This window comes from Quercus robur, chromosome 4 (genome assembly GCF_932294415.1).
Source record: "Quercus robur chromosome 4, dhQueRobu3.1, whole genome shotgun sequence".
Classification (NCBI taxonomy): Eukaryota; Viridiplantae; Streptophyta; class Magnoliopsida; order Fagales; family Fagaceae; genus Quercus; species Quercus robur.
In genome coordinates this window covers 27,176,307-27,204,161 of record NC_065537.1, presented here as the reverse complement: position 1 = coordinate 27,204,161, position 27,855 = coordinate 27,176,307, and the positions used below count along the sequence as shown (strand labels likewise).

Genomic DNA, 27,855 nt, shown 5'->3' with positions numbered 1-27,855 from the left:
TGATAATGAGTCTTGCCAAAACAAAACAAAATAACATAATCCATTCCAAAACTAAGGTTGGCCAAAAAATCCCACACTTTTTAATTTTTAGACCTAGACATCAGTGTCAATAAGACACATTTGTGCTCATGATCTGGGCAACCAAAGAACATCTCCTTATATGTTGGATTTTCCATCAAAAATTTGTAGGCCTCAGTCTTTGATATTGGATCTAAGTCCAATACGTCCAAAGCTGCATGAACTTATGCTCCATATGACTTTGAAAAGCACTTTGCCATAACCTCAGTCGCCCTATCAATTGCCATAGATACATTATCAAATGACTGGGAAATTACATTCCCAAGTTCATCATCTTCTGCCAGTCGTCTTTTCTTTCTTTTAGAAGACATTGCATCTTGTGATGATACTCGAGAATGTACAACATTAATTTCTGGTGACCTTTGATCATCTTCGACTTCAAAGTTCTCCAAAGAAGCTTTATTTTGGGATACCAAATTATCAATCTCATCAATAGTGGTCAATGCAGCATACCTAGCACTTTTCTCCTTTGCAGTTTTAGCATGATTACCTTTTACTCTATCTTTAGCCCAAAGTTGTGTCATCTAAGAGTAGTTGGCCATAGGTGTTGTCATCCACTTCTTGGTTGCAGGTTTAGACTGTTACAAACAAAGGAAAATGTTAATACAACAAATATATAATTATGTAATACAAAATTAAACTAACAAAAAATGGGAATTTACTGCTATGAGTGGCTCCTAAACTTCTAGTTCAGCTGTCCATATATTTAAAGAATCATTCCATCCAAAACCACTCAATCCATCTTTAAATATGTCATAGCATTCATGAAAATTCTTTTTCAATGTCTTTTGTCAATTTTTCACCTTATCCTTGTTAATCTCCATGTGAAATTTTTTGACCAACTCTTTCACTATGTCATCATATACCTTAGAGGTAAAAGTTCCATTAACTCTACCACCTATGATCACTTGATGTAAAAAAGCATCCAATAAAGCATCCACTAATGAACTTAATTTAACCACAAACAAGTAATATTGATAAGGATCCTACATGTTCTAGCATGTTCTCTATTGTCTACCCAAAACTTTTATTGATATAAGCCTCTTCCAGCATACCAAAATTAAATTAAAGCACATGTATTACACAAAAGAATGAACCCTGTTCCAACATACCGAATACAGGGGAATGAAAGGAAAAAAACAAAAACACTACGTGTATCATTTAAAGTAAACAAACTGCACTATGCAGTGGCGGAGTTAGGATTTTAGTTCAGGGGGGTAAGGTTACAAGATAAGATTGAAAACAAAATTAATCTAAAAAATATGAGTTTGCATCGATTATAAAAAATAAAAAATAAAAAAAAACTATATAATAAAAAAAAGATAATTAATTCATATTAAATAAAAATTAATTGTAGACATTTATCAGTGTATTTATACACAATTCAAGAAATTAATCAATGTACTCAAAATAAACTATGAGATTAACTCTGTTAGGTTCTAAAGTCTTAGGATTTTATGTATTTAGAACTCTAATTTTTATTGTTGGCAAACCATGATCAAAACAATGTGTTTAGAAGTGTTTAAGTCTAGCTCAAAGTTCTGCGTCTATGTAAAGTTGGAATCGAGTTAAAGCAGAAAAGGATTGTGCCTTTCGGCCTAGCTCGATCGATCGAAAGACAAGCTCGATCGATCGAAGCTCGGGCAGAATGTTTTTCTGCAGATTCGTCCAACTCAGCCCTAAGTGTTTTAAAACGTTTTTAGGGTTTCTTATTTGTCCTAAGTATAAAAGGCAAACCCTAGCCACGTTTTAGTGTTGCTCATAATTGCGGTTTGTGTAAATCTCTTGTGAGATCTAGAGGAGTTTTCCTTTACACAAACTTAGGGTTTTCAAGGAGAAGATTTATCTACACCTTGATGATCAATTCAGTTGCTGCCATTGAAGTTTAAAGAAAACACAAGCGGGTGTGCTTGTATCTAGTGGTGAATCCAAGAAAGAAGGAGTCCGTGGATTCGGAACTTGCACGTGGTCGTGTTAGTAAGTTCTACTGGTTGGTAGCAATAAGAAGTCGGGCGTGGGGGCTTGTAAGTCTTATTGTATGAACTTCGATTCTTTCAAGATAGTGGATTCAAGTTTACCTTGAGGATAGCTAGGTCAAATCCTCCCCAGATTTTTACCGGTTTGGTTTCCTGGGTAATCATATCTTATGTTATTTATTTTCCGCTGCTTTGCATGATTTGATCTTTTATATTGTGATAACCTAGACTTGTTTAATTGGACTAAGTAACAACTTGGCTAATTACCTAGGTTTAATCAATTGTTTAAGGGGTCTAAAATCCATCAAGTGGTATCAGAGCGGGTTGTTCTTTTGTTGTTGATCCTTTGATCACTGAGCTGATCCTTGACCCCTGTTGTCATGGAACAGGGACACTCTCTAGTTATTCCTCCTCACTTTGATGGGAATAATTATGCTTACTGGAAAGTAAGGATGAAAGCATTCTTGAAATCCATTGATGAGAGAGTGTGGAACTCCGTTGAATACGGATGGAAGAAGCCCACTACTCCTGTTAGTGAGTGGGAAACTTCTCAAAAAGAAGCAGCTTCATTTGATAGCAAGGCTATGAATGCGATCTTTAACGCTGTTTTTATGGAGGAATTTAAGAGAATCTCTAATGTTGAGATCGCTCATATTGCTTGGAACATCCTCCAGACTGTGCATGAAGGCACAAAGGCTGTCAAAATAAATAAATTACAGCAATTGACTTCTAAATTTGAAAGTATTAGGATGTCTGATGATGAATCTTTTGATGAATTCTATGCTAAATTGAATGATATTGTTAATTCTGCTTTTAACTTGGGTGAAATCTATGATCAACCTAAAATTGTTAGGAAGATTCTTAGATCTTTGACTGAAGACTTTAGACCCAAGGTGACTGCCATTACTGAAAGTAAGGATGTGGACTCCATCCCTGTTGATGAACTTGTAGGATCTCTTCAATCCTATGAGTTGGATCTACCCAAAACTACCAAATCCAAATCAATGGCTCTTAAGTCAGTTGATGATGCTGAAGGTGGTGGATTTGATGATTAGCTCTCTGCTACAGAGATTACCTACCTTGACAAGAACTTTAGAAACTTTCTCAGAAATAGTAATAGAAAGGCAAGAGGCACAAACACTGCTGAACCTAGAAATTTTAGGAAGCATGATCCCACTAAGGTTAACAACAATGATAAACCTAGAGAAAGAGTAGGTCAATCTTCCAATAATTCCTTGGGCTCTCAGTGTTTTAGATGTCAAGGGTATGGACACATGAAATCTGAATGTCCAACCTATTTGAAGTCTAAGGGTAAAGCTATGGCTGTAACCCTTAGTGATGGTGAAGTTTTGGATAATGAGTCTGATTGTGATGAGGATGAAAACTTCATTACTTTCACCGCTACTGCTGTAGTTGATGAGAGCATATCTATTGAAGAGAACCCTTCTGATGGGGAACTCTCTGAAGATGCAGATCTTCAAGAGGCCTATAATAAACTTTGCAAAGTTGCTGCAAAGGATGCTATGAATGTTGAACTTGGCCTGAAGAAAATTGAATCTCTTGAACTTGAAAAGAAAAATTTGCTTGTTAAACTATTTAATGCTAATGATCTTTTGAAAAATGTGAAAACTGAAAATATGTTTTTGCTTGATAAAGTTAAATCTTTGGAACTTGATTTATCTGTTGCTAGATCTGCTAGTTCTAAACTTTTATCAAATGCTGAGTGTTCAAAAGTTTTCTTCTGACAAAACTAGATTAGGTTATGTTGAAAGCATCTCTGTGTCCGCTCCTCATTCCACAAAGTTTGTTCCTTCATCTTCTTGTTCTGAACCTTCCGTGAGTGAGATAGTGAGTGAAACTGTCAAACCCCCTGTGAGTGAGATTGTTAAACCCTTAGAAGGTTCTTCATCTAGAAAGATTAGGGTTAATCCGAAAGAGTCTAAGTCTAAGAAGCCTACCCTATCTAAGGACAAGACACATGATAAGCATGCATGGGTTTGTCACTTTTGTGGAAAGTCTGGACACATCCGGCCAAATTGCTACAAGCTGCAAGCTGCTAAGAGAGTAAACAAACCAAAAGTACCTGTGCCTCAAGCACTTGATCCTATGGTACTTTTTGGTGATTTGGTAAAGGCTTTAAACCTTAATTCCAATCCTAGAGTTGGTAATCATTCTCATGTGAATAAGAACTCCAATGCTCATAGTGCATCTAAAAGGTTTTGGATGCAAAAGACTCGATCTAACTGAGTCTTTATGACATGGTCCTTGTGCTTCATTGCTTTACCTTTTGTGACCATTGTTCTTTGGTTTTTTTTTTTTTTTTTTTTTTTTTTTTTTTTTTTTGTTTCTAGGATTTGCATAGCATAACATTCATGCATTTCATTCTAGATGTTTTTTATTTTTAATATATATAAAATAAAAAAAAAGGGAAGAAAAAGGAAGCACATTTTGTTTTGTACTATTCTTCTTGGTTTTTGAGAACAAGGTTGGTCAATTTATTTTCACATAACATGTCTTTTGTACCTTGTTTAGCTTTGCTGAGCTTATTTATTGCACTTTACTAGTTGAAACTTTGTAGTGCATGTTGTGTGGGAAAGATGTTTATGGCCTTTGATTACTATGTCTTAATCTTGAAGTCACATGTTTTTAAATGTTTGACTTGAACTTTGAAGAGAAAGGCATAAATAACCATCTCACCACTGTTCACTAGCCAATCATGAACACCTTAGTGCATATCATAAGATTTTGTGCTCAAGAAAGTGTAGCACATGCACAAAAAGAACATAAGGTGAAGCCTCGGGTTAAATTGCTTAATTCTTAAAATCAAAATTGGTGTGTACTATTAGGCTTGATGCCAAACTCACATAACTTAAAATTGGTATGTATATTATGAGCCATAAATACAAGAAACTTACATGATTGCAAGCTTATGATCTAGGAGATGTGGGAGTTATATGATGTAATTCTTTAGGTGATAGTCTCTTTTAAATTCTTTGTGATGAATTTCGTAGACTTTGTGATTGATTACTATTCACATATCACCTCACATGTATCTCAAGCTTTTGCTAGTTACACACACTACACGAGTTACTCTTTGCTAAATATTGTACATGTTATTGTGTGTGTTTATGGTCTGACCAACCAAGTTTTGCAAATACTTCGAATTTTGTGCAAAATTAATTTGTTGTTGGAAAATTTGTGGAGAATGCAAGAAATTTTGTTTTTTGGGAATTTGGGCTTAAAATTCTTGTTTTGAAAATCATATCATCACATACTCATGCATTTTTGTTCTTAAATTTCAATGTTTTGAGTTAATTCTAAATGTTTTTCAAAAACTGTGTTTTTTCCTCAAAATTTGGTAAGCCTCTGCCTATTTCGATCGATCCATTCTGTTTTTTGATCGATCGAAAATTTTTAAATTTGATAGAGAGAATCTCTGTCTGTTTCGATCGATCGAGGCTGATTTTCGATCGATCGAACCTCGTGAAACAGGTTTTTTAAAAAGACAGATTGGACTTTTCAAAGTCACATTTTCAAATAGTTTTTCAACTTTTCTCTCTCTCCGCGTTGGCTAAAGGCTCCACCATCAATTTTTTGTCGTTTTTCTTCAAGATTTTTGCAAGGTTTTTGTCTTTGGAGGCCGGTAAGTCTCTTTTGCCCTTCCTTTTCCATTTTATTTCATGATTTCATGCATTTTTCATGCATTCTTGTGGCTATTTTCTGCACTTTCAAAATATTGGGGTTTTTGATGATTCGAGCCTATTTTGGTGAAATTGATCAATGGGTTTTTGTTCTATGATGCTATAATGATGATTCTTATAGTTTAATTTGATCAATTTTGTGGTTTTTGAAAAATTGGAAATTCTAGGGTTTGAATTTGATCCGAATTGGGGATTTTGTCTAATTGGGTTAAATTGATGAAATTGGCTTATCAAATTGATGTATTTGGTCATTATTTTTATTATTCTATCATGTGTGATGATCAATTCGTCAATATTTTTCAAATTTATCAAGTGGTTTTCCAAATTTTGGGGTTTTTTTTTTTTTTTTTTTTTGTGTTAAAACCTTAATGTTCAAGCCAATTTTGTGAATTTGAACTTTTTGGACTTAATTCAATGCATTAGAACATGCATCATGTCATTTAACTTGTTCATGCATCATATAGATTTTTATTCTATATTTTGTTTTTGTGCTAACTTGCATTCTGCCCTTGGTTTTTTTTTTTTTTTTTTTTTTTTTTTTTTTTTTTCTATCTGTGTGTTGGTCCTTATCCTAGCACCATGCCTAGGAAAACTAGAGCCCATAGGACCACTTCCACTTCCTCTGAGTCTCTCACTAGGGTTGAGTTGTTTAGGAATGATAAGTATAGAGAAGCCTTTGACTTCTTGAACTGTAAGCGTAAGATATGGGTTGAGCGAGCTGTTGTGTTGGATGAGCTTGATCCGGCCATTAGGGCCAATTTTGAGTTGAGAGGTTGGTTGCCTCTCTTAGAGATAGATCATCCACCCCCGATCGCCCTGATTAGAGAGTTCTTCTCAAACCTCTCTTGCCACATCTATGATTCCAACACCCTTATTAGGAGTTGGATATGAGGTGTAGAGTTCACCATTACCCCTCGAGTAGTGGCTGAGGCTCTTGGGGTGCCGATTGTTCGGGAGACTGACTATCCTTATAATGAGTCACCCTCATTAGATGTTGTCATGTCTTACATCACTAGGTCATCTATCCAGTGGGGTTCTGATCTTCGGATCACGTCCGCTGAGCTTACCGAGACGGCCTATCTCTTCTTTAGGATAGCGTGTCATTCCTTGTGGCCTATCTCTCACTTCCACACCATCCCTTTAGAGCGATGTGTGTTTTTGTATGCCTTTGTTTTTGGAGCGTCTATCAGTTTTCCTCACTTGTTCCTTCATTCTTTGAACGAGGTTCATAGGAGTTCTGCTGTAGGGCATGCGCTGATTCATCCTATTTTCATTCATAGGATTTTGCTCTTCTTAGGCCTAGATGGTTTTCCGTCTGGTGAGCATGTTCATGTGATTGCTCCCATAGGTGCCACCTTTCTTCGTCAGAGGGCTGCTCAGTTAAGAGTTGCTCCTTCTCGTCCTAAAGGTGCATCATCTAGTGGTGTTCCCCCTCCTCCCTCTTCTACAGGTGCTGCTGCTGATGCTGATATTCCTCCATCGACTGTTTCAGATGATTTAGACATTCGTCGCACGTTGGATCATGTCTTGACCGTTCAGGCGGCTCAAGGACAGATTTTGGTGGACGTGCTTGATGAGATCCGTGCCTTGCGTGCGGAGTTGGCGCAGTTTAGACCACCTCTCTTTTGATGATGGATATCTTGTTTACCCTTTGGCATTCCGTTATAAAAAGGGGGAGTACTTTGTAGAGTTTTTGCTTTCAGGGGGAGTTTATTTGTTTTTGGTTGGAGCTTGTGGAGTTTAGATTGCATCTAGGTGCTTCACTTTGTACTTAACATTTTTAGCTCTTACCTTGTTTTTGATGGGATATTCATGTTAGGGGGAGTTTTATGTTTTTGTTGGTACTTTATATGTTTCTTGTTTCAAACTGCTTATTGATTTATATTTATGAGTTATTCATTGATATATGTCTTTATTTGTGTGTTGTTTGAAATCAAGAAGTTATTTTGTTTACTTCTATTGTTTCCACACATGCGGTTATGCATTTTGTTTAGTGTTTTAGGAAATATACAGGTTGATTTAATTGAGCTGCTGTCTACACTTGCAACTGATGGATAGTAGTTAGGATTGAATTTGTTGTATGAGCATTATTTTGTAAAGGGCTTTTTATTTTGTAAACTTTGAGCTTCTAGTTGTGTTTTGTCACGGATTGCCAAAGGGGGAATTTGTTAGGTTCTAAAGTCTTAGGATTTTATGTATTTAGAACTCTAATTTGTATTGTTGGCAAACCATGATCAAAACAATGTGTTTAGAAGTGTTTAAGTCTAGCTCAAAGTTCTGCGTCTATGTAAAGTTGGAATCGAGTTAAAGCAGGAAAGGATTGTGCCTTTCAGCTTAGCTCGATCGATCGAAAGACAAGCTCGATCGATCGAAGCTCGGGCAGAATGTTTTTCTGCAGATTCGTCCAACTCAGCCCTAAGTGTTTTAAAACGTTTTTAGGGTTTCTTATTTGTCCTAAGTATAAAAGGCAAACCCTAGCCACGTTTTAGTGTTGCTCATAATTGCGGTTTGTGTAAATCTCTTGTGAGATCTAGAGGAGCTTTCCTTTACACAAACTTAGGGTTTTCAAGGAGAAGATTTATCTACACCTTGATGATCAATTCAGTTGCTGCCATTGAAGCTTAAAGAAAACATAAGCGGGTGTGCTTGTATCTGGTGGTGAATCCAAGAAAGAAGGAGTCTGTGGATTCGGAGCTTGCACGTGGTCGTGTCAGTAAGTTCTACTGGTTGGTAGCAATAAGAAGTTGAGCGTGGGGGCTTGTAAGTCTTATTGTATGAACTTTGATTCTTTCAAGATAGTGGATTCAAGTTTACCTTGAGGATAGCTAGGTCAAATCCTCCCTAGGTTTTTACTGGTTTGGTTTCCTGATCTTGTGTTATTTATTTTCCGCTGCTTTGCATGATTTGATCTTTTACATTGTGATAACCTAGACTTGTTTAATTGGACTAAGTAACAACTTGGCTAATTACCTAGGTATAATCAATTGTTTAAGGGGTCTAAAAACCATCAAACTCAATGAAAAAGTGTAAAAAATATAACAATGTATTTGAAAAGTTGTATAATGACTTGTTGGGCCAATGGCTACGGACCTACTGCTTTAAGCTGAAGAGGTGAGAAAATTTTAAACTTGGTTTGGTAGAAGATTTTTTTAATAATAAAAAAAGACTTAAGAAATGTAGTGGTATGAGAAAAATCAATTTCAATTATTGTGAAAGATCAAGTGTAGTGAGTCAATTTTTATGTATATGTTATCTTATATACAAATTTTTTTAATAGATAATAGATAATATTGTTTTTTTAATAAAAAACATTTCACTTCATCGTTAACTTAAAAATAAGGAAAAACTACACTATTGGTCCATGAAGTTTACTCTGTATGCGCAATTAGTCCCTTAAGTTTTAAAATTGAGTTATATTGGTCATTTTACTAATTATTGTTAATGGTTTTACTTACGTGGCTAACGGAACAATGACTTAACATTTTTTTTAATGATGTACCTTGTTTTTAATTTAAAAATTAAAAACTAAATTTACGCATGAGGAAAAAAAAAATCATCGGTACCAAGTTAAAAAATTTATTTTCTACCTGTTGTAAAAACCCACAACAAGAGAGAGTTATCAGGCAAACAGTGATCTTTCACTCCCCACACAAACCCATTGCCCACACCCACAGCAACCACACCACCACCACCACCACCACCAAAATCAAAAGCGAAAACAAACACTGTAAACCCAACAAACCCACAGTCACCACTAGCCACCATCACCCACTCACCTACCCCCAACGTAAACCCCAACCCAAAATCAACCCACCACTAGCCACCACTGATACAAAACAACCACCAAATCACAAAACCCAGCCAACAAACAACCAATCACAAAACAACCACTAAAACCCAGCCACCAAAGACCACCATGGGCAAGAGGCCGACTAGGCAAATAATTCAAACCAATGAACCCGCTAAATTGGATATCTTCTGCAAAAGGTTCTAGTGATTCATATCTACTTGGTCTTCCTGCATATTTAGTTGATGCAGGTTGGAGTATCTGAGAGTGCCCAAATATCAATGGCCTCTTTTTCAAGTTTAGTTACCATCTTTTTCTTCTCAATCTTGACAATTTGACAATTTGCAATTCATTTTGGTTCCTTTGCACTTGCTGTCTATAGCACTTTATCATGTATTGATGATGTAATCCCTGCTTTTGCACATTGATTTGATTTGAGAGAAGAAAATGAGAAAGAAGAGAGAGAAAAGAGAGTCAAGAGAAAGAAGAATAGAGAGAATAGTGTGAGAGAGAGAAAAGATTTTTTTTTTTTTTTTGGTAAAAGAGAAAAGATATTTTAACCCTCTCGTTGTGGGTTTTTACAACGGGCAAAAAATAAATTTTTTAATTTGGTACCGGTGATTTTTTTTTTTTTCTCATGTGTAAATTTAGATTTTAATTTTTTAATTAAAAACATGCCACATCATTAAAAAAAAAAAAAAAAGAAAAAAAAGAAAAAAAAAAAGCCAAGTCATTGTTTCGTTAGTCACATAAGTAACACCGTTAATAATAGTTAGTAAAATGACCAACACAACTCAATTTTAAAACTTAAGGGACTAATTGTACTCGCTTCAAACTTGAGGGACCATTTGCGTACACATGGTAAACTTCAGGGACCAATAATGTGATTTCGCCTAAAAATAATGGTACAATAAGTATATGAATTAGTAAGAACCATTTCAACGTGGCCACATTCATCCCATTGCATGTTAACTTTGAACTGACATGTGGTGTGCTCTTTGATTACTGGCATTATAAGTGTTGGACATATATTAGCTTAAACTAAATTCATTAACTTGAGAGGAATATTATCTAACAAAAACCCTCTCGTTAGTCCTTACCCTTGCCTAATGAAAATATGGATGACTTAAAAAACACTCTGTTTCTTGACCAAAACACAGAGCATATCTCCTAACATGAAAGGCAAATAGCACTATTTGGATAGCCCCCAATGAGTGTAAAATTTGTAAACCAACTAAAACCCTTCCTCTCTTACTCACTAACATGTTATGCTTATATCTTTATAGGGAGACAAACTAATCTAAATATCCAATAGTAAAGGAGTTTTGGTGCCCCTGGCACTATGCTGACCTGACGCTACTTGTGCATCAATGATAGGAATTAAGGACACATGCACAAGTAGAATGCATATAGTTGAGTACGGCTAGTTGAGAAAAAATCAATGAAAGAAATTTAATTGAAACAATGGAAAAACTTTTTAATAGTCAATAAATCAATGAAATCAAAAAAATTGAAAAACTCACAGTTGGGTATGGCTGGTTGAGATTAGCAGCAACGTGAGAAAGAAGGAGTAGCAAACTACACTCACACAAGCACAAGCAGAATACATATAGTTGAGTACGGCTAGTTGAGAAAAAATCAATGAAAACAAAACAATTGAAATAATTAAAAACTTTTTAATAGTAACTAAATCAATGAAATCAAAAACAATTGAAAAACTCATAGTTGGGTATGGCTGGTTGTGATTAGTAGCAGCGTGAGAAAGAAGGAGCGACAAAGAGAGAGCAAAAATATTGGTACGGCTGGTTGAAAATAAAGAGGGCTAAGATTCAAGGGGTAATTTAGGAATTTCAATAAAATTTTCATTAAATCTAAATTCATTCCCTTCTATTCCTCCCAATTTGGAGAAACAAAAATTTGAAATTTTGAGGGCTTAGGAGGGAATGAGTATTCCCTCTTAACTATTCCATTCCCTCCCACCTAAACTCACAAATAAGGGATTGAACTTTTCATTCCCTCCATTAAAACTACCAAATAAGAGGGAGGGAAGAATATTCTAAAAATATTCTTTTTATTTCATTCCATTCCATTCCCTCCTTCCAAATAGAGCCTTAAAGTTACACCAGGTGTAACTTAAACCTAATCCATATACATTTTTTTTTTGGTTATACAACATAAAAGTATCAACTCAAAGAAGTTATACTATTATATAAATTAATTATTTTATTTTATTTAAAAAATATTAAATAAAGTGGTATAAAAAATATATATTTATAATTTTTATACAAATAAAATTCACATTTTCTATATTTGTAAACAATTCAATAAAGGTGAAAGTCAAAGCACACCCAAATAATAGTAATAATAATACCTCTTTTTTTTTTTTTTTTTTTTTTTTTTTTTTAAGAATAAATAAACATTAAGGCTGCGTTTGTTTCGTCTGAAAACACTTTCAGGAAATCATTTTACACCCTTGTATGTGTTTGGCAGCTACGGAAAATATGGTCAACGAAAATCAAATACGCTTTTGACCGGAAAATAACCACTTTTGAAGCGTAAAATCATTTATGCTTTGATTTTACCTTCAAAGCGTTTTTGGAAAACACACCCGAAGAGAGAGAGTGAGAGCACACACCTGAAGAGAGAGAGAGTGAGAGCACACACCCGAAGATAGAGAGAGAGAGCTAGAAGGAAAAGTGAAAAAGACAACCGATCTCGTCACGGGTATCAGACCCACCCACCAATCTCATCACCGTTGCCTCCTTCAGACCCACCCACCGATCTCGCCGCCGTTGCCTCCTTCAAACCCACCCATCGATCTCGCTGCCATTAGACCCATGTCACTAATCTTGCCTCCGCCGCCTCTAGATCGAACCCACCGTGACCCTCATCGACGAGCGACCCGCCACCTCTAGATCGAACCCAGTCGCCTCTCTCTCTTCCTTCTTCTCTCAATTTAACTGGATTTGATGAATTTTTGGGTTTGGTTTGATATTATATATTTGTTTGGAAGATGAGAAAATGTGTTTTCTATAGTATTTTCAAGAACACAACCAAACACTAAAAAATATTTTTCAAGTATTTTTTAAAATGCCACCAAACACCTGAAAATATTTTACACTTGGAAAACATTTTACATTAAACCAAACGCAGCCTAACATGTACCATTGTCCCTAGATAATAGGAAAAATAAAAACAAAGACTTATTTTTAAGAAATGAAGTTAATAAGTCTGAGTGTCTAACACTTATTGTGGACTTTTTTTTTTTTTTTTTTTTAACTTTCCTTTGTCATTTCCCAAGCCAATCACGTGGCTCACACTAGATGAAGCAAAAGTGAAAAGTTGAAACTTGAAAATAATAAAAGATGATAGCAAAGCTAATACTGTACTATATTACATGTCAGTACGAAATATTCCATCTATTCCGGTCGGAATAGAATGAAATTAATAACATTGCAAAAAACAAGCTAAGTGGATCCTATGGTAGTGATAGAAGCTTAAAAGTCATTCCCAAATACACACTTACACATTGGTTTAGTTACACTCTTTAGGGCACAAATACATGGCCAAATAACATCGACTTCTCTTTGTATGTGCATCACTAAGCGATAATAAATTAGTAACTTTTTTTCATTTCTCATAAAAATTTCTTAAGGTATTTCTTAAATGAATACCCTTAGGGTATTTGTTAACAAAATCTTATAAAGATTTATGATGTAGAATTTCGACTGACATGTTCCTTTTCTTAAATAAAAAAAAAAAAAAAAATTCAATTGTTGTAAGAAGGGGATTTGAATCTTGAACATTACTATTAGAAATATCAGAAGGTGTCAGTTGAGTTACAAAACTCTTGGCAAAATGTAATTCACACATTTATTATTTACATGTATAATGTACCTATGTGAGTACTTGCTGGAATAAAAAGTAGATATATTATTTGAATCTTTTTTTTTTTTGGGCACCAAATAAAGTTATCAATAAAAGTTGACGGAGTTGAGACATGGATTCGATCACACTTTTGAAACTAAGGACTCGTTTGATAGAGCATCTTAGCAATATGTTTTTAGTTTTTAAACAACATTATATGCATTTCCACACATTTTTCACCCACACGTATTTCAAAAAAATACAAACAGCATTACTCAAACTTCTCTACCAAACAGGCCCTAAATTTTTCAATGTAGTAGATCAGCATCATTATATGATCCATTCAATGGTGTTTGTGAGGAGAAGTAGACTCTATGGAACAATGTGTATTCTAGACATCCAAGAATATGAAGGATGGTGGCAAAATAAGAATATCATGGCACCACCATGAATTGGCAGACAATGTAGATATCTCATTTTACAACATGAATTTAACCATGTCTTAAGAGAAAATGGTAATTCCACATCCTAGGGTAAGATAGTAATTTTTATGTCGCGGAAGCTATAAGAAAACAAACACGTTGCTTTCTGAATGGAAAAAAATAAGCTAGACACATTAGCTTCTGAATGAAGGCCTTGAATCCATGAGAGGTCGCTTAAATACATAAGGTGATAGAGTTCTAGAATCCACCAAAGAGAAACAATAGAAAAAAAGTTTGAATTTTGTATTAATCTAAAAAACTAAATTGCCCTAGAGGCTATAATACGTTTAAATAGTAAAAAGAAAAACCTAGGGCGGCTAGGAAAATGCCTAGGAAACGAATTCATGCAAATCATGTAATTAGGTGGCAATATAGTAATTTTTTACCAAAAATAACAAAATTAAGATATTGCGGAAATTGAAACAACTCTCAAAGAAACATTCCAAAATAGACAGGACCTTATTCTGACTTTTAAACTAAAAGTTATTAAGGAAAATATATATTATTAAAACTAGTAAAATCACTGTTTTCGAGACCTTTACAAAGGAATTCGCCTAAATTAGGGCGACTCCCTCTAGTCATGATCAAAAGGTTTTTTTCCCTTCAACTCTCCAAATTTTATGAGCACCACAATAAACCCTTTTATTTTTTATTTTTTAAAAGGCCTATAGTGGCATTCATGAACACCACTATAGGTTATTTTCAAATGCTACTATAGGTTTGGTGTTTGAAAATGCCACTATAGAGCCCTTAGAATGCGGCTATAGATAAGCCTATAGTAGCATTTTTAGAAAACGCCACTATATAATACCTATAGTGGCGTTTTTTTATGAACGCCACTAAAAAAAAATGCCATCATAGTGACATAATCACCATGTTTTGAATTCCACTTTGTATGAAATTATCCAATGCTAGAATTAGGGTTTTACACCTACCACACACATAGTCATCCTATTTTGAATCCAAATCCAGATGAAATAATCGTAATGCTAGAATTCAGATTTTTCACTATGCATGCACTCACAAACACTTTTTTTAATTTTGAGCAAGATCACATGTCATGTTTACTTTCAAGTTTTAAGACGCAATTGATTGATTACATGTTTCTTTGTATGGATAATATGATATGACCAATGGCCAACATAGTCTAAAAGACTAGTTTCTTTGAGCAAGGTGGGTGTCTAACCCCTTTTCACCTTGTAACTTATCATTCAAACTTAGATTAAAGGTTCTTAGACTAGTTACTGTCCATGTAGTTTTACATTTTATAGAATGTAACTTAGACAAAACTCATGTAATTCTTATATTGTATTTAGGACCAAGGCCTTGTAAGCTGTAATGTTATTTTCTATTTAATGACAAGTTCAATTATTCAATGAAATGCATTTTTATTTATATAATTTTTTTTTCTTTAAACAAAATAAATGGTATCTCCTTGTTAAAACCCTCGATTTAGGAGGGACACCAACAAAACTCCACCTATTCACGCGAGGTTAGCCTAAACAGAAGCCAAATGGGCCACGGGCGCAATCTTGTACAACGATGTGCACAGCATATGAGATGTAACTGTGTGACAAAAGCATAAATCAAGGTCTCAACCACTGTACGTAAAGAGTGGTATCACGAAGGGGTTCATCATCATGAGCATTACAACAAACATTGGACACATTGTTGTGTCAACTATCTTACTGTCTATGATACTAACTTAAGAAAGGAGATTTGATGTGTACTTGGCTTGGGTTGGATAATAGCCATGCAGGGATGAGGAAACCTCATGGCCAAGGAAGTCGCTGAGTGGACCTAAATATTTCATTTAGAAGTGTTGACTGAGAAACTGCTTGAGCTCGTGAATCCTACAAATCATCACCTATAATAATCATGACATCCGTATATAGAAAAAGAAGAACAATACTGTGGTTTGTGTTTCGAATTAGCAAGGACAAGACATAGGAGCAGGCCGAATATCCAATCTGTGAGATAGAGGAAATGAACATTGCAAACCAGGCACGTGTTGCTTGCTTAAATCTATATAATGCAAGGCATAGTCATCAAATTAACTTTATTAGGAGTATAAGGAAATGCGTTCTTTACATCCATTTAAAAGAGGGAGAATGACAAGATGCAACAACTATAATGAGATTAGAATGAATAGTATAATGTGTGTGCATGGTGATTGTGTGTACACACAGTATAAATGATTGGAATCAAAAAGTGATTGTGTATGCACACATGCATAATCACTTTTTTTCACTCCTCCAGCCAAACAGACCCTTATTACCTCATGAACAAGGTTGTCAAACTCAGACCGGACTGGGTGGTCCAACCGAGTTAACCAAAAATTGGACTGAAATTCGGGAGTTAACTAGAAACCAGACTAAAATCCGGTTTTTTAAACAAAGAGAACCAGATTTATTTGAAATTTGCGGTCCAACCATGCTTGTTAGTTAAGAAAAAATTGGAAAAGTGCGCTTACCAGGTTTAGAACCATGGCACGATCAGAGTTGGAGTTAGAGTCTAACCACTAAACTAAGCTTGCAAGTTGATGCTCAACAATAAAAAAAAAAAAAAAAAACACTTGAAGTAAACTTAGTGCAATTTTTTTTTTTTTTTTTAATTTTATAAAAACAACTGAACACAATTCTTTCTATTGAATTAAATTATCCATCTCTTAAAAGGAATATGAAAAAAATTATAATTAAAATCCTTCAAAGATATTCAACTTTACTTCAAAAATTAATCATAAATTTTAATATTTTCATGGTTATTATTTTATTTTATCTTATTTAATTTGTAAATATATACTTGAAAATTATTAAATTTCCCTCACATATATAGATATATTAGTCAATTTTGCAAGTTTTATAAATTTAATATATATATTTGGGCTTTAATTAATTATTAAAGTAATTATGACGTCATCACGGTTCGACCTTAAAAGCCTTGAACCTCTCCCTTTCTCGGTTCTTTGAACGGTCCAAATCTGAAAACCATGCTCATGAATAGTATGGAATTCATGTAAGGTGGCAAAGGTATTTGTTGGAACATTGATTCTTAGGAGTGTGTCGGTTCGGTTTCGGTCGGTTTTGTAAGTGTTGGCCAACTGAAACCGAAATTTTCGGTTTGTAAAATTCTCAATTGAAATGAACTGAAGTAATTGGAATTCAATCGGTTTCGGTTGGATTAAACAACCAAGCACCTGGGTTTTTTCAAAACCCTAACTTTATTTGCACATAAAATTTGAAAAAATAGCATTGATTCAATATTAAACAAACCTAGAATATAAATAAGAGAGAGGAAATTATGGAGAAATTAAAGAGAGAGAGAGGGTCACCGTTAGAATGAAAAGATTAGGCCAACGTAGGGAGGCCGGCGTGTGGGTGGCATCGAGGAGCGTGCCGTTACCGATGTTGGTGTTAGGAATAGGGCAGTTGAGAAAGAAAGGCGAAATGTTATCAGGGCGAGTCAGTTCTCCAGAGCTGACTTTCCAGCAAGTTCTACTCTAGCGGAGGGAATTGATCGCCAGAAGCCGAGAGTCGAACCTTGCATTGTTAGGAACCAGCAAGGCTGGCCGGCATGGCTTGTGGATATGACCGGCGACGTCATTAAAGACTAGACTCCTCGTCAGGCCAACACATTTGAGAAGCTCTCTAAGGTTCTTAATCTTTAGAGTGGAGGCTATGAGAAAGAAAGTGTGCTGTGGGTAGGGTTTACCTTTTGTTTTTATAGTTAAATTAGATTAAGTTTAATTAGGTTAATTAGATATTTAATTAGTAATTAGTTTAATTATACTTACTTATTGTAAAAATAAAATGAATAAATGGAAAAGGGGAAAGGGCTGGATCTAATAAAAGAAAAAAAGAAAGGCCCAAATGGATTTAAAAAAAAAAAAAAAATGAAAAGGCCAAACATGTATGGTAGGTCCAAATATGTATAGGAGGCCTAATGCCCAAATATTATATATTATAATATGTTTGGTTCGGTTTCGGTCGGTTCGGTGTATTCAAACAAAAAATCAAAACCAAATCGAAAACCGAAAATCGAACCGAAACTTTCGGTTTTTAAAAATTAAAAACTGAAATTTTTGCAACAGCTTGATTGTTTTCGGCCAGTTTTTTCGGTTCATTGGTTTTATGCACACCCCTATTAATTCTAATATTATTATGAATTTTTAATAAATTAATTTGGCAAATTAAATGAGAAAAAGTGGGAGTTTTATGTGGTTAATGAACCTTAAGTGGCCACTTAGTGTCTTTGTAAAATAAATTGAATACCACGTTAATAAGGAGAGAGAGCCCTTGTTTAATTTTAAGTCCTGTAAGTTATTGGACTTAATTAAGTGTAGTGCAAGAGAATTGGTCCAAACACATGTGCATGGTAAAGTTTTGGAGGACTCGCCCACTTAGACGTGGCAAAACGGGCGTGTCGGGTTGGATTTGGGTCGGGTCAATCGGGTTGGCAGGTCAAACGAGTCACGGGTCATTTTTAAACGGGTCAATCAGGTTTCGAGTCAGGTCGGGTTGACCCGTATTTTTCAAATTTTTTTATTTTTTATTTATTTTTATTTTTTTTCTCTCAATTACAAAAACAAATCAATGACAACCTGTTTAGAGAGAATGAATAATCAGTTATGCAAATGAATTGCACTTAATGCCATTTGTTAATATCCTTCCAATTCTAACAGTTTTGACTTTTGAGCATGACAAAAATTATTTATGGTCATAAATTCATAATGTAAAAAGTCTTCAATGTTAATAGTTCACTGTTAAAATGCATATAATTACAAGTTTACAACTTCAAAAAGAGATAAATCTTAAAACAAACAAAAGAAGTAAGTTAGCAAAGTAGCAAGTTATTGGTCTTTTTAAGTGCACATATTTCTGTTGTATTTAAAATAATAGTAAAGTTAGATTACTTCGAAAGATAAACTAAAGAAAAAAAAAAAAGATTTAAAAATAAACATAAAAAAGTGTGGAATGTCGAATGTGTGAAGACTGAAGAAGGGCAGAGACTGTGAACATGGAGGCGCGAGAGAAGAACTTAGAGAAGTAGAGGAACTCAACTAAACTTTCAGGTTTCACTTTTCAGGTTTGTTTGTATAATTGATTGTATTGTGCATTTTGTGCTTTGGCTTTGGACAATGGAGTGAACCGAGTGAGTGATGGACATGGACTACAGCTAGCAAGCATTGACCATTGAATGAGATTTTTTTTTTTTTTTTTTTTTTTTTAAATGGTTGTGAGTCGGCCAAGTTGGCCCTTGTGTAGTGACAGTAGTGTTGTGATGCCTTGTCTACTGTCAAGGACAGTGCTCTTCTTATTGGTTATTATAAACATAATATATTATTACTCCCATTAAGCTACCTGCTGACATTTTACCTAAATCCTTTTCGTTCAACTCACCACCCGCATAAACCAACTCAACATAAGTGGGCATAAGTGGGCATAAGTGCAACAAAGGTGGGGATAACCTATTTTATATATAGAGTCTTATAATGTAATTGTTATTCCTTCATTATAATCAAAACGTCCTGAATTCAAATTTAACATTCTCTATTGTAACTATCAAACTTATAAAATAAAATAATATATATAATAAATAAATAAATAAATAAACCCTCAATATAGGCCTAAGAATCTAGGTTTAAAGTACACAAGTACAATGCATAATATCGACGTAAAACAACAATACTAAAAAAAATGAAGTAGATTTGACAAAGAGTCTGGTCCTCGAGCAAGTAGACCTATATTCTAACAATTCATATAGCCTATTTATGTCTTTGCATCAGTCACGTGATTTCCTTATCATGTAGTAGATAATAGATTTAAATTACATAGTTATAACTCTAATATATATGCATCCATTTTGGCAGAGGTTTCTGTGATTATTGCCATTGGACAAATTGATTCAAACATATAAATTACATTACTTCATTCTTCACTTATATGAAATTACAATCTATATATATTTATTTACCTCTATTACTTTTCTTGTTTGATTTCAGTACCTTCCACAGACATGGTTTGCTCCGACAGCTTCTCTGCCTTCTCTCTTTGCTTACCCCATAGAGTTGCGTACAAACCAAGAATTATCATCATAGCTCCAATAACGCTGGAGTAAAAGTAGAAATATGAGAATTGCTATTCCAAATTTGTAACTTTTATTTTTTTCTATAAAATCTCAAATTTCACTAATCTAGCTCAATAATCCACATACGTATACGTACCCTCCAAAATATAAAGCATCGCCTAAAAGGAATAGACCTGTAATGGCTACAATTACTGTGGCCAATGGTCTAAATGCTGTCATGAAAACTGGCCCTTTTTGTCTTATTGCCAATGTTTGAAGATATGCTATGATTCCAAATATCACAACTCCCTGCAAAAGACTATAATTAGGCTTTCGTAAATATGAATAGGAAAATTTGGTGTTAAGTCAAAAGATTACACTATAAATTGGAGCTAGTAGGGTGATGTTCCATGATAACTTCCATGACGAAGCTTTATGATCCAAAATTGCGGTCATGATTGTGGAGAGTATTGTACCCGATAAGCATGTTAAAGATGTAAGTGTGATTGGTGCTGGATACATCTTAATTGTAATGGTCTGCAATAGTTATAGATGTGCGTTAGTCTTTAATATTGTAATCATCTTAATTACGATTATCTTTATAATTCAGCTAACAATTTATAGTATTTTTAATAGATAAAATCTAGGAACCAAATTTTAAATAATTATTAAAAAAATGTCTAATCAACTTGTGCTCATAGCACATTTGTTAATGAACTATTTTAAGTAAATTTTGAAACCACTTTTGTGTGAAATATAAAAAACTAAAAAATTAGCTCTTTTTTTTTTTTTATCCTTCCCCATGAAAAGAGATTCAAAATATTTTCTAAAATGAGTTTATTATCAAACCAAGGCATAAATCAGTTTTCGGTGTAAGTGGGAATTGAACTCCAAATATTTTATTCAATCATTAGAGAATTTACCAGTTAAGTACTTGAGCTAACTAAATCCCATAAGTTGTGTAAACTCAAACAAACAATATTGACTAATTATGGAGAGTCCGATTAAGGTATGCCTTAACCATATATTAATAAATCCCAATTATGGAATACCAAATCCAGGTTTTGTATCCGACAATCCATTTTGCTCGTGCTATTGGTGATAATACAGACGCATAAGTTTTTTTTTTTTGTTTTTGAGAAGTGCGCTACCCATCTATTGTGGGTGGGAGACACGAATAAGTTTATTTACTGTTTGCCACTACCTGACAAGCAACTTTATTATCACGATTTCTACCCAAAAAAAAACTTTATTATCACGAGCACTTTTTTTCCTGCTACTAGTTTAGGTTAAAAGCTAACCGATCTAATCACAATATCACATAACGCACATATTTTATTCCCCCTACATTGTCAATTATTTTGAAATATTATTTTTATCATGTGAATGTTATTTATTAAATCTATCAGCTTTAACAGTGAATACAAACAAAAATTTTGATTTACCATTAAACTTATATCCAGAGAATTAATTATTCTTATCGAAATTCAAAGACCAACTTGACACTCACCCGAAACTCTAATTAATTTCAGAGCAACTACAATATTTTGTTAGCTAAATAATAAGGATATTACATTTACCTCTTGTCACAGCCAACATATTTTATTGGAGACTACTAACCGTAGATGAAAATAATGGCTGAAATTTAGCATTAATTCAACGCTGAAGCCAGAAGATCACCTGTAAGATGAAGAACGCTGACAATGAAATGTATGAAACGCCAAGCATGAGGGAACCTTTTATTGAATCTTTGTCTAAGAATACTTTTGACGAATTGGCAGATTGATGTGAGTGGTGATTATGTAGAGAAATCAAGGCGATACCCTTGTACAGGATCATCAGTGTTGCACCAGCAAATGCTACAATAGTTCCCAATATCTTGGCTTGAGAACTACGCTTTGAAATCTGTAATTTCTCCATCCTGAATAACAAAATTTAGTTGCACACGAATCAAGAGATTATTTTGGAATATTTGAAAGCATAAAGAAAAAGGCCTGATATATCAGTGAGAGGGCTATATTCTAGTAACAGGAAATTACCAACTCCTTTACCAAAAAATAGGATTATGGTTCTTTTGTGTGATAATTATTGGCCTGGGATTGTGGCTTCATAATTTTAAAGGAAAAACTTAGATATACACTAAATGGGGTACAGTACATTAGGGTTACAAAATAAATTCAAACACAAAGTTGAATTGGATTTAATTATTTTTAGAAAATATAATATTGTTTATATTTTTATTAGTCAATGCAACAGTGTTTGAATTTAATTCTGCATAACTAAGTATTGCCTTAACCCTATTTGTTGGATTTTTATAATTTGTATAAAAGTGGGTTATGTCCCAACAAGTCATCCTTCCCCAAGGGGGGAGTTTTTAAATTTTGATGTGATAGTTAAGGGGAAGCAACAAGTCATGCACTGATTTTTTTTTTTTCTTTTTTTCTTGAGAGGAATATATATATATATATATATATATATATATATATATTTTATAACAAGAGATAATAGTTTGTAAGCTTCATTTTTAATATTGTTATATTATTTTTTTCACATGTACTTGAATTAATTTGCTCATGCTAAGAGTTTTATAATTCTTAGTGTGTTCATGATATTTAGAATTCAAATTCTCTCCCTGATTATAACTATCTAATTATTATATAAAAAAAATTAAAAATCTGCTTATTGTCTCTCTAAATGCGGCTTCTTTTGTTAAAAGGTTGGGCCTATTTCCGTCACTATCTCTAAGCTCCTGGAGGCTGGAGGTTATTAAAAGACTGAAAGCATGAGATGGATAAGGCCCAATACCAACATATCTCCAATAAGTTAAAAATAAATAAATAATAAATAATAAATAAAAGAATAAAATCCGAAAGAACTACATCTCCATCAAGAATGAGAAATACAAATAAGGAGAAATTATGCTTTATCCATACCTGCACAAAACTGCCAAGATAACGGTAATTGATGGAATTAAGTTGGACAAGGCAGATGCAAACGCTGGTGAAGTGTGTTCTAGTCCTGCGTAAAATAGTGTCCTCCCTAACACGGCTCTAAATATAAAATTAAAATATAAAAAAAGGAATTAAAAACAAAATTAATTTTAATTAATGGCCATGACTTTTAAATTTGGTTGGCAGTTTTCTCACCCCAGCAGACCCAAGAAGAAGACATTTCGTAAGATTGGTACACTAATTTTGCTGTCATTTTTCCTGCAAGCAAGAAAATTTTAATTGTTTATTATCTAGAGAAGATACCCTCTCTCCATGCATAAGAAACACAAATACTCATATTGAAATTCGTTTATTTTTTCTATAATTAAATTTCATATGAGATTTACCCCATGATTGAAATAATTAAAATCATTATTATTCTTATTATTTAATAGGGAGCAAGGAAATGATGGCTTCTTTTTCCCAGATGAATTGTGATTCCCCTCCCTCCTCGAGCCATCTGTATATTTTTCTCATCCTTCCGTTATCTCTCTTTCCTCTAATTGATGGTAGCTAGAGACATTATAAATTTTACCATGTAAACCTATAGTGATATACTACTAATAATATAATAAAGAATGTGTATTGCTTCTTCATCAACATAATAAATAAATATTTAAATTACATTTTTTTATCGCTAATTTATCAGTTTGTAAAGTTTATATATATAATAAAATTTGTAAAAACTCTACCATTGCTAAATATCATTAAGACATTTATTTATTATGTTTTTAAAATGATTATCACATTCATTGTCATTTTTTTTTTTTTTTTTTTTTGAGATAGAAATCTACTCTAGTTTAATTTAAGTGTATATATGAGTTAAATTTCCTTTTAGGGCCCGTTTAGTTGAAAGAGTAGAAAAGTGGAAGGATGAAAAATTAGTGGGAGGATAGAAAATATTTGGTTTTCCCTCATGTGTATTTGGTTGGAGAGGTGAAAAAGTGGGAGGGTGGAAAAATTTTTTATTTGGTTGGAGAGAAAAAAGGGAAGGATGGAAAATGTAGTTTATATAAATTAACTATTATGTCCTTGTTATATAATAGTAGGAAAGTGAGAGGGGTAGGTGAGTGTAATAAAATGAGGGTATTTGTGTAAAATGTATTTCTCATCACTTTTCCCTCCTCATTTCCCTCCCAATTTGGGTGGATAAAAAAAGTGGGCTTCGGAGGGAAAACTTTCTCTCCTATTTTCTGTCTCTTCTATTTTCTTTCCTCAACCAAACAGTGGAAAACAACATTTTCCACCATATTTTCCCCTCTCTATTTTTCATCCTTGTTTTCATCCCAGCCAAACACACCTTAAACTTAAATCTCAGCTCTTGTTTCTTACCCCACAAGAACTTATTATGTTTTAGTAACCATTATGCCAATAGTACCCAATGATATTTTCTTATTAATTTCTAAAGCTTTTTTTTAGTAAAATTGATAATAATTTTACCATTTTCCTTCCTCTTCCTCTTATCAACTCAGACCTTAGAGAGAAAGAAGAAACCTATTTAATTGAGAGAGAGAGAGAGAGAGAGAGAGAGAGAGAATTCTATTATTAGCTGGTGGAAGAAAGAAGGATCTAGGTCCACCGTTTATTCTCATTTCAGTGATCAGGACTTCAGGCGTGGAATAGGTGAGAAAAGATAGACACATGAACGTGGATTCCTGTAAGCCATAACTAAATTATATATATATATATATATATATATATATATAATATCCTGCCAACCAAACATAAATTTACTTTCCTCATTAAAAGGGTTTTCCTCATTAATACCATAAAGTGAAAACGAACTTCCGCTTAAGTTTTGGCTGTTTTGCTAGTTACTGTCATACTTCCAATTTTATGAGACATCTCTTTAGAGAAAAACTTGTAAGGTATGAGTTGAGGCATAGGAACAAACGATATGCCATAAAAGAGGCCTTTAGTTTCTGAGAATGTTTGCTTAAGCTCTCATTCGTTGTAATCAAATGTATGTTCATGTTCAATTTCTCATCTGAACATTGTGATGCCATTATGCAACGAGAGAACTTGTGGAAAAAGTTTTTCTTTGTTTTTTCTCCATTCTTTTCGGGTCATATATAGTGGAAGAAATAAACTGAAGAGTATTAAAGACTTCTAAAAAAAATAGAGTAAAAAGGAAAGAGGGTACCTCTCAAACAGAAATGCAAGAAAAGCAGTAGCTAAAGTTCCAAATGCATGTCCATAGGCAACTAGCACATAACGACTCATGCCTTTGTCTAGATAGACCTTGGAGACTATGTTGAATCCTGCATAGCAAAAAGAAGAGAATATGCAATAGATATATGGTTTCAACTCTTTGCACACCTCTTGCTTAGTGCTTCCTCTTCCTCCTCTTACACTCTCTTCCTTTAGGTCTTCCATTTTGATCGTTTTCAATTAGAAGGGCTTTTACATATGGTTCTAACCTCCATCGGCTTTTTAATAAGAGATTCTTCATGCAAATATATATTACGACAGCTTTTTCTTTTCTTTTTTTGGCTATCCTCAGTGACTCCACTTTAGTCTGGCTTGCAAGTGCTTTGTGACTAGGTTAGCGGGAGTGCTTTATCTATGTTTCAGCCAATTGTAGAATGAAAGCATAAGCTTAGTTTTTAGTCAACTTTAGTTCATTTAAATATATATTTGGGACAACTTTTTTTTAATTACTAGCTTATTTTCAAATATATATAAATATATATATATATATATGTATATATATAAAAGCAATAACAACATTATTTTTTTAGTCCCAAAATTTTTGAATTTGGTTATGCACAGGGTACTTTCTGGGCATGGCCATATGGCAGTTTGGGGGTATCCAACATATCCCTCGACTTAGTGATCTCTCCATTGTCTCTTGCGAGTACAGGCTCATGGATATTGATGTAGCAATGACGGGGTGTGCCTCTTATTTCTAGGAGGTGCACAAATCAAGCATGATAAGCATAACATTGCACGGAGTGGAAAAGGGAAGGGTCACACCCAAACAAGGCCTCATAGGCATCAGATATAACCAAACAAGATCAAGCACATGGTGGGCACCAAACATGGCAAAACCTAGAACTAGAAAGGCTAACACAAGCATAAAGCATGGAAGCAAGCAAGCATAAACATGCAAATTAGATGATCCAAACCCTTTGATGTGGGCCTTAGTGTATGGACGATGACAAAGACCATAGGGTCTAGATCAAGTCCTAACCATTAGGCCAAAACACAAGAAATTGGGATAAAAGGAACAAAATGGCTACAACAGCACATGGCATGACAAACAAGGTCTAGGCCCATGCACATAAACATGACATAGCGCATCTAAGCACAGAGATAATGGCATAAAGCATGTACAGAACATCGATCTAGGCATGTGAATGTACATCTAAGCATGTGGAAGTAAGTATAAAAGCATGGAAGAACACAAATCCAAGCATACAAGCATGTGAAGGCATAAACATAGGCATAGGAGCATAGAACATGCATATAAACATATTGATCTAAGAAAGGCATAGCCGGAGACATAATATCAAGCATGTGAGCGTGTAGACCCAAACATCAACACATGGGAAAGAAAATATCTAAGCATCTAAAGCATGACATAAAGCATAAAACATGTAGAAAAGGCAACTAACACATGAACAAACATGGAAGCATATGGAAATAAGCCAAGAACATGCTAGAAGCAAGGTAAAGCAAGAAACATGCTAGATAAGGCAATAAATCATATTATCAAAGCAAAAAGAGCAAGATAAATGCTAGGGAAAGATTTAGAGAGTTAGGGGTGTGGATAGTAGCTAAAAAGCTACATCCACACCCCTAAACCCCAAATCCAAAGTGTAGAACCAAGGAGAAGAAGATCGGGTATAAGAACAATATCTTGTATTTTTGGAGAAGAAGGAAGAATCAAGCGGCTTTGATGTGTTTCTTGTATTTGGAAGAGAGGAGAAAAATTCAAAATTCATCCAGGTAGAAAGCAAGACCCAGGAAAGTCTCTCTCTTTTTTTTTTTTCTTTTTTTTTTTTTTTTTTCTTTTTTTTTTTTTTTTGGTTTGGAGGTTCCTGGGGCCTTTTATAGTCCCGACATGCTTTTTGAGGCGATGGCCCTACAAGGGCCACCCCCTTCAAAAGGCCTCTGATCAAGTTGATTTATATACCCCTAAAAAGATCTCGACTTCCTGTTTCTAAATAGGTATGGAACTTGAAAATCCAACAGTCAAATCAAAATTCATGACTCCTAGAAGTTAGTATTGCATCGATCGGTGCGTTAACTCGATTTTCATGATATCTTAGCCGTTCTAACTCCGATTTAGACCCATGAATAGTCGTTGGACTGAAAATTTTATAATCTTCACAATTGAGTTAGTTTCAATCCATTTTAACAGCCGGATCAAAATTATGGTTTCTGGGGCCCGCCGAAAGTCAACTCTAGGTCAAACTTAGTCAAAGTTGCCAAAAATATTTGAAAAGCTCGGGTTTTGAGGGGATTTTGACTTTGTTTGACTTTTGGTCAACCTAGGGTTGACTAGGGGTGTTTTTGGTAATTTTGGCTGAAAAGGCACTTTGGGTGCTCCGATGTCCGAATAGGTTACGCCACGTCATTCTGGATGTTCTCTCGCAGCCCCATGGAGAGAAAATAATATTTTTTGATTTTCAGGGTTCGACATGCAAATCGAGAGCAGACAAAATATGGTATCAACACTTGCCCTTTGAATACTTGCTTTGATGGTTATCTTGTTTGCATTCATCTTGTGTTGTTTCTCCTCCTCAAAATCTCTTTTTCAAGGCTCTCGATAGATACCTCGATACCTGCTCGACACCTCCTCGATACAAGCCTTTCTATCGATGTTTATGGGTTTTTCTCGATACCTCTCGGTAGATAGCTTGATCCATCGAGCCAAATTCTTTGGGGTTTCTATCGACTCGA

At 34.2% G+C, this 27,855-nt stretch overlaps 1 protein-coding gene across 4 annotated transcripts; it reads right to left on the bottom strand.

Annotated features, from left to right (window-relative positions):
• Window positions 1-636: 636 nt before the first annotated feature.
• LOC126721042 (WAT1-related protein At5g07050-like) lies at window positions 637-25,473 on the bottom strand. 4 transcript variants are annotated; one of them, XM_050424003.1, is made up of 8 exons: window positions 25,091-25,469; window positions 23,104-23,166; window positions 22,891-23,007; window positions 21,638-21,878; window positions 20,336-20,494; window positions 20,115-20,266; window positions 19,865-19,999; window positions 637-656 (listed from the first exon to the last, which is right to left on the bottom strand). In XM_050424003.1, exons 1-7 carry the CDS (start codon window positions 25,321-25,323, stop codon window positions 19,870-19,872), a joined length of 1,095 nt encoding a protein of 364 aa, XP_050279960.1. In that variant the 5' UTR covers window positions 25,324-25,469; the 3' UTR covers window positions 637-656; window positions 19,865-19,869. The 4 variants fall into 4 exon arrangements, with proteins under 4 accessions (XP_050279960.1, XP_050279961.1, XP_050279959.1 ...); XM_050424004.1 differs by lacking the exon at window positions 637-656 and adding an exon at window positions 15,552-15,744; XM_050424002.1 differs by lacking the exon at window positions 637-656 and having other exon boundaries at window positions 19,580-19,999.
• Window positions 25,474-27,855: the final 2,382 nt, after the last annotated feature.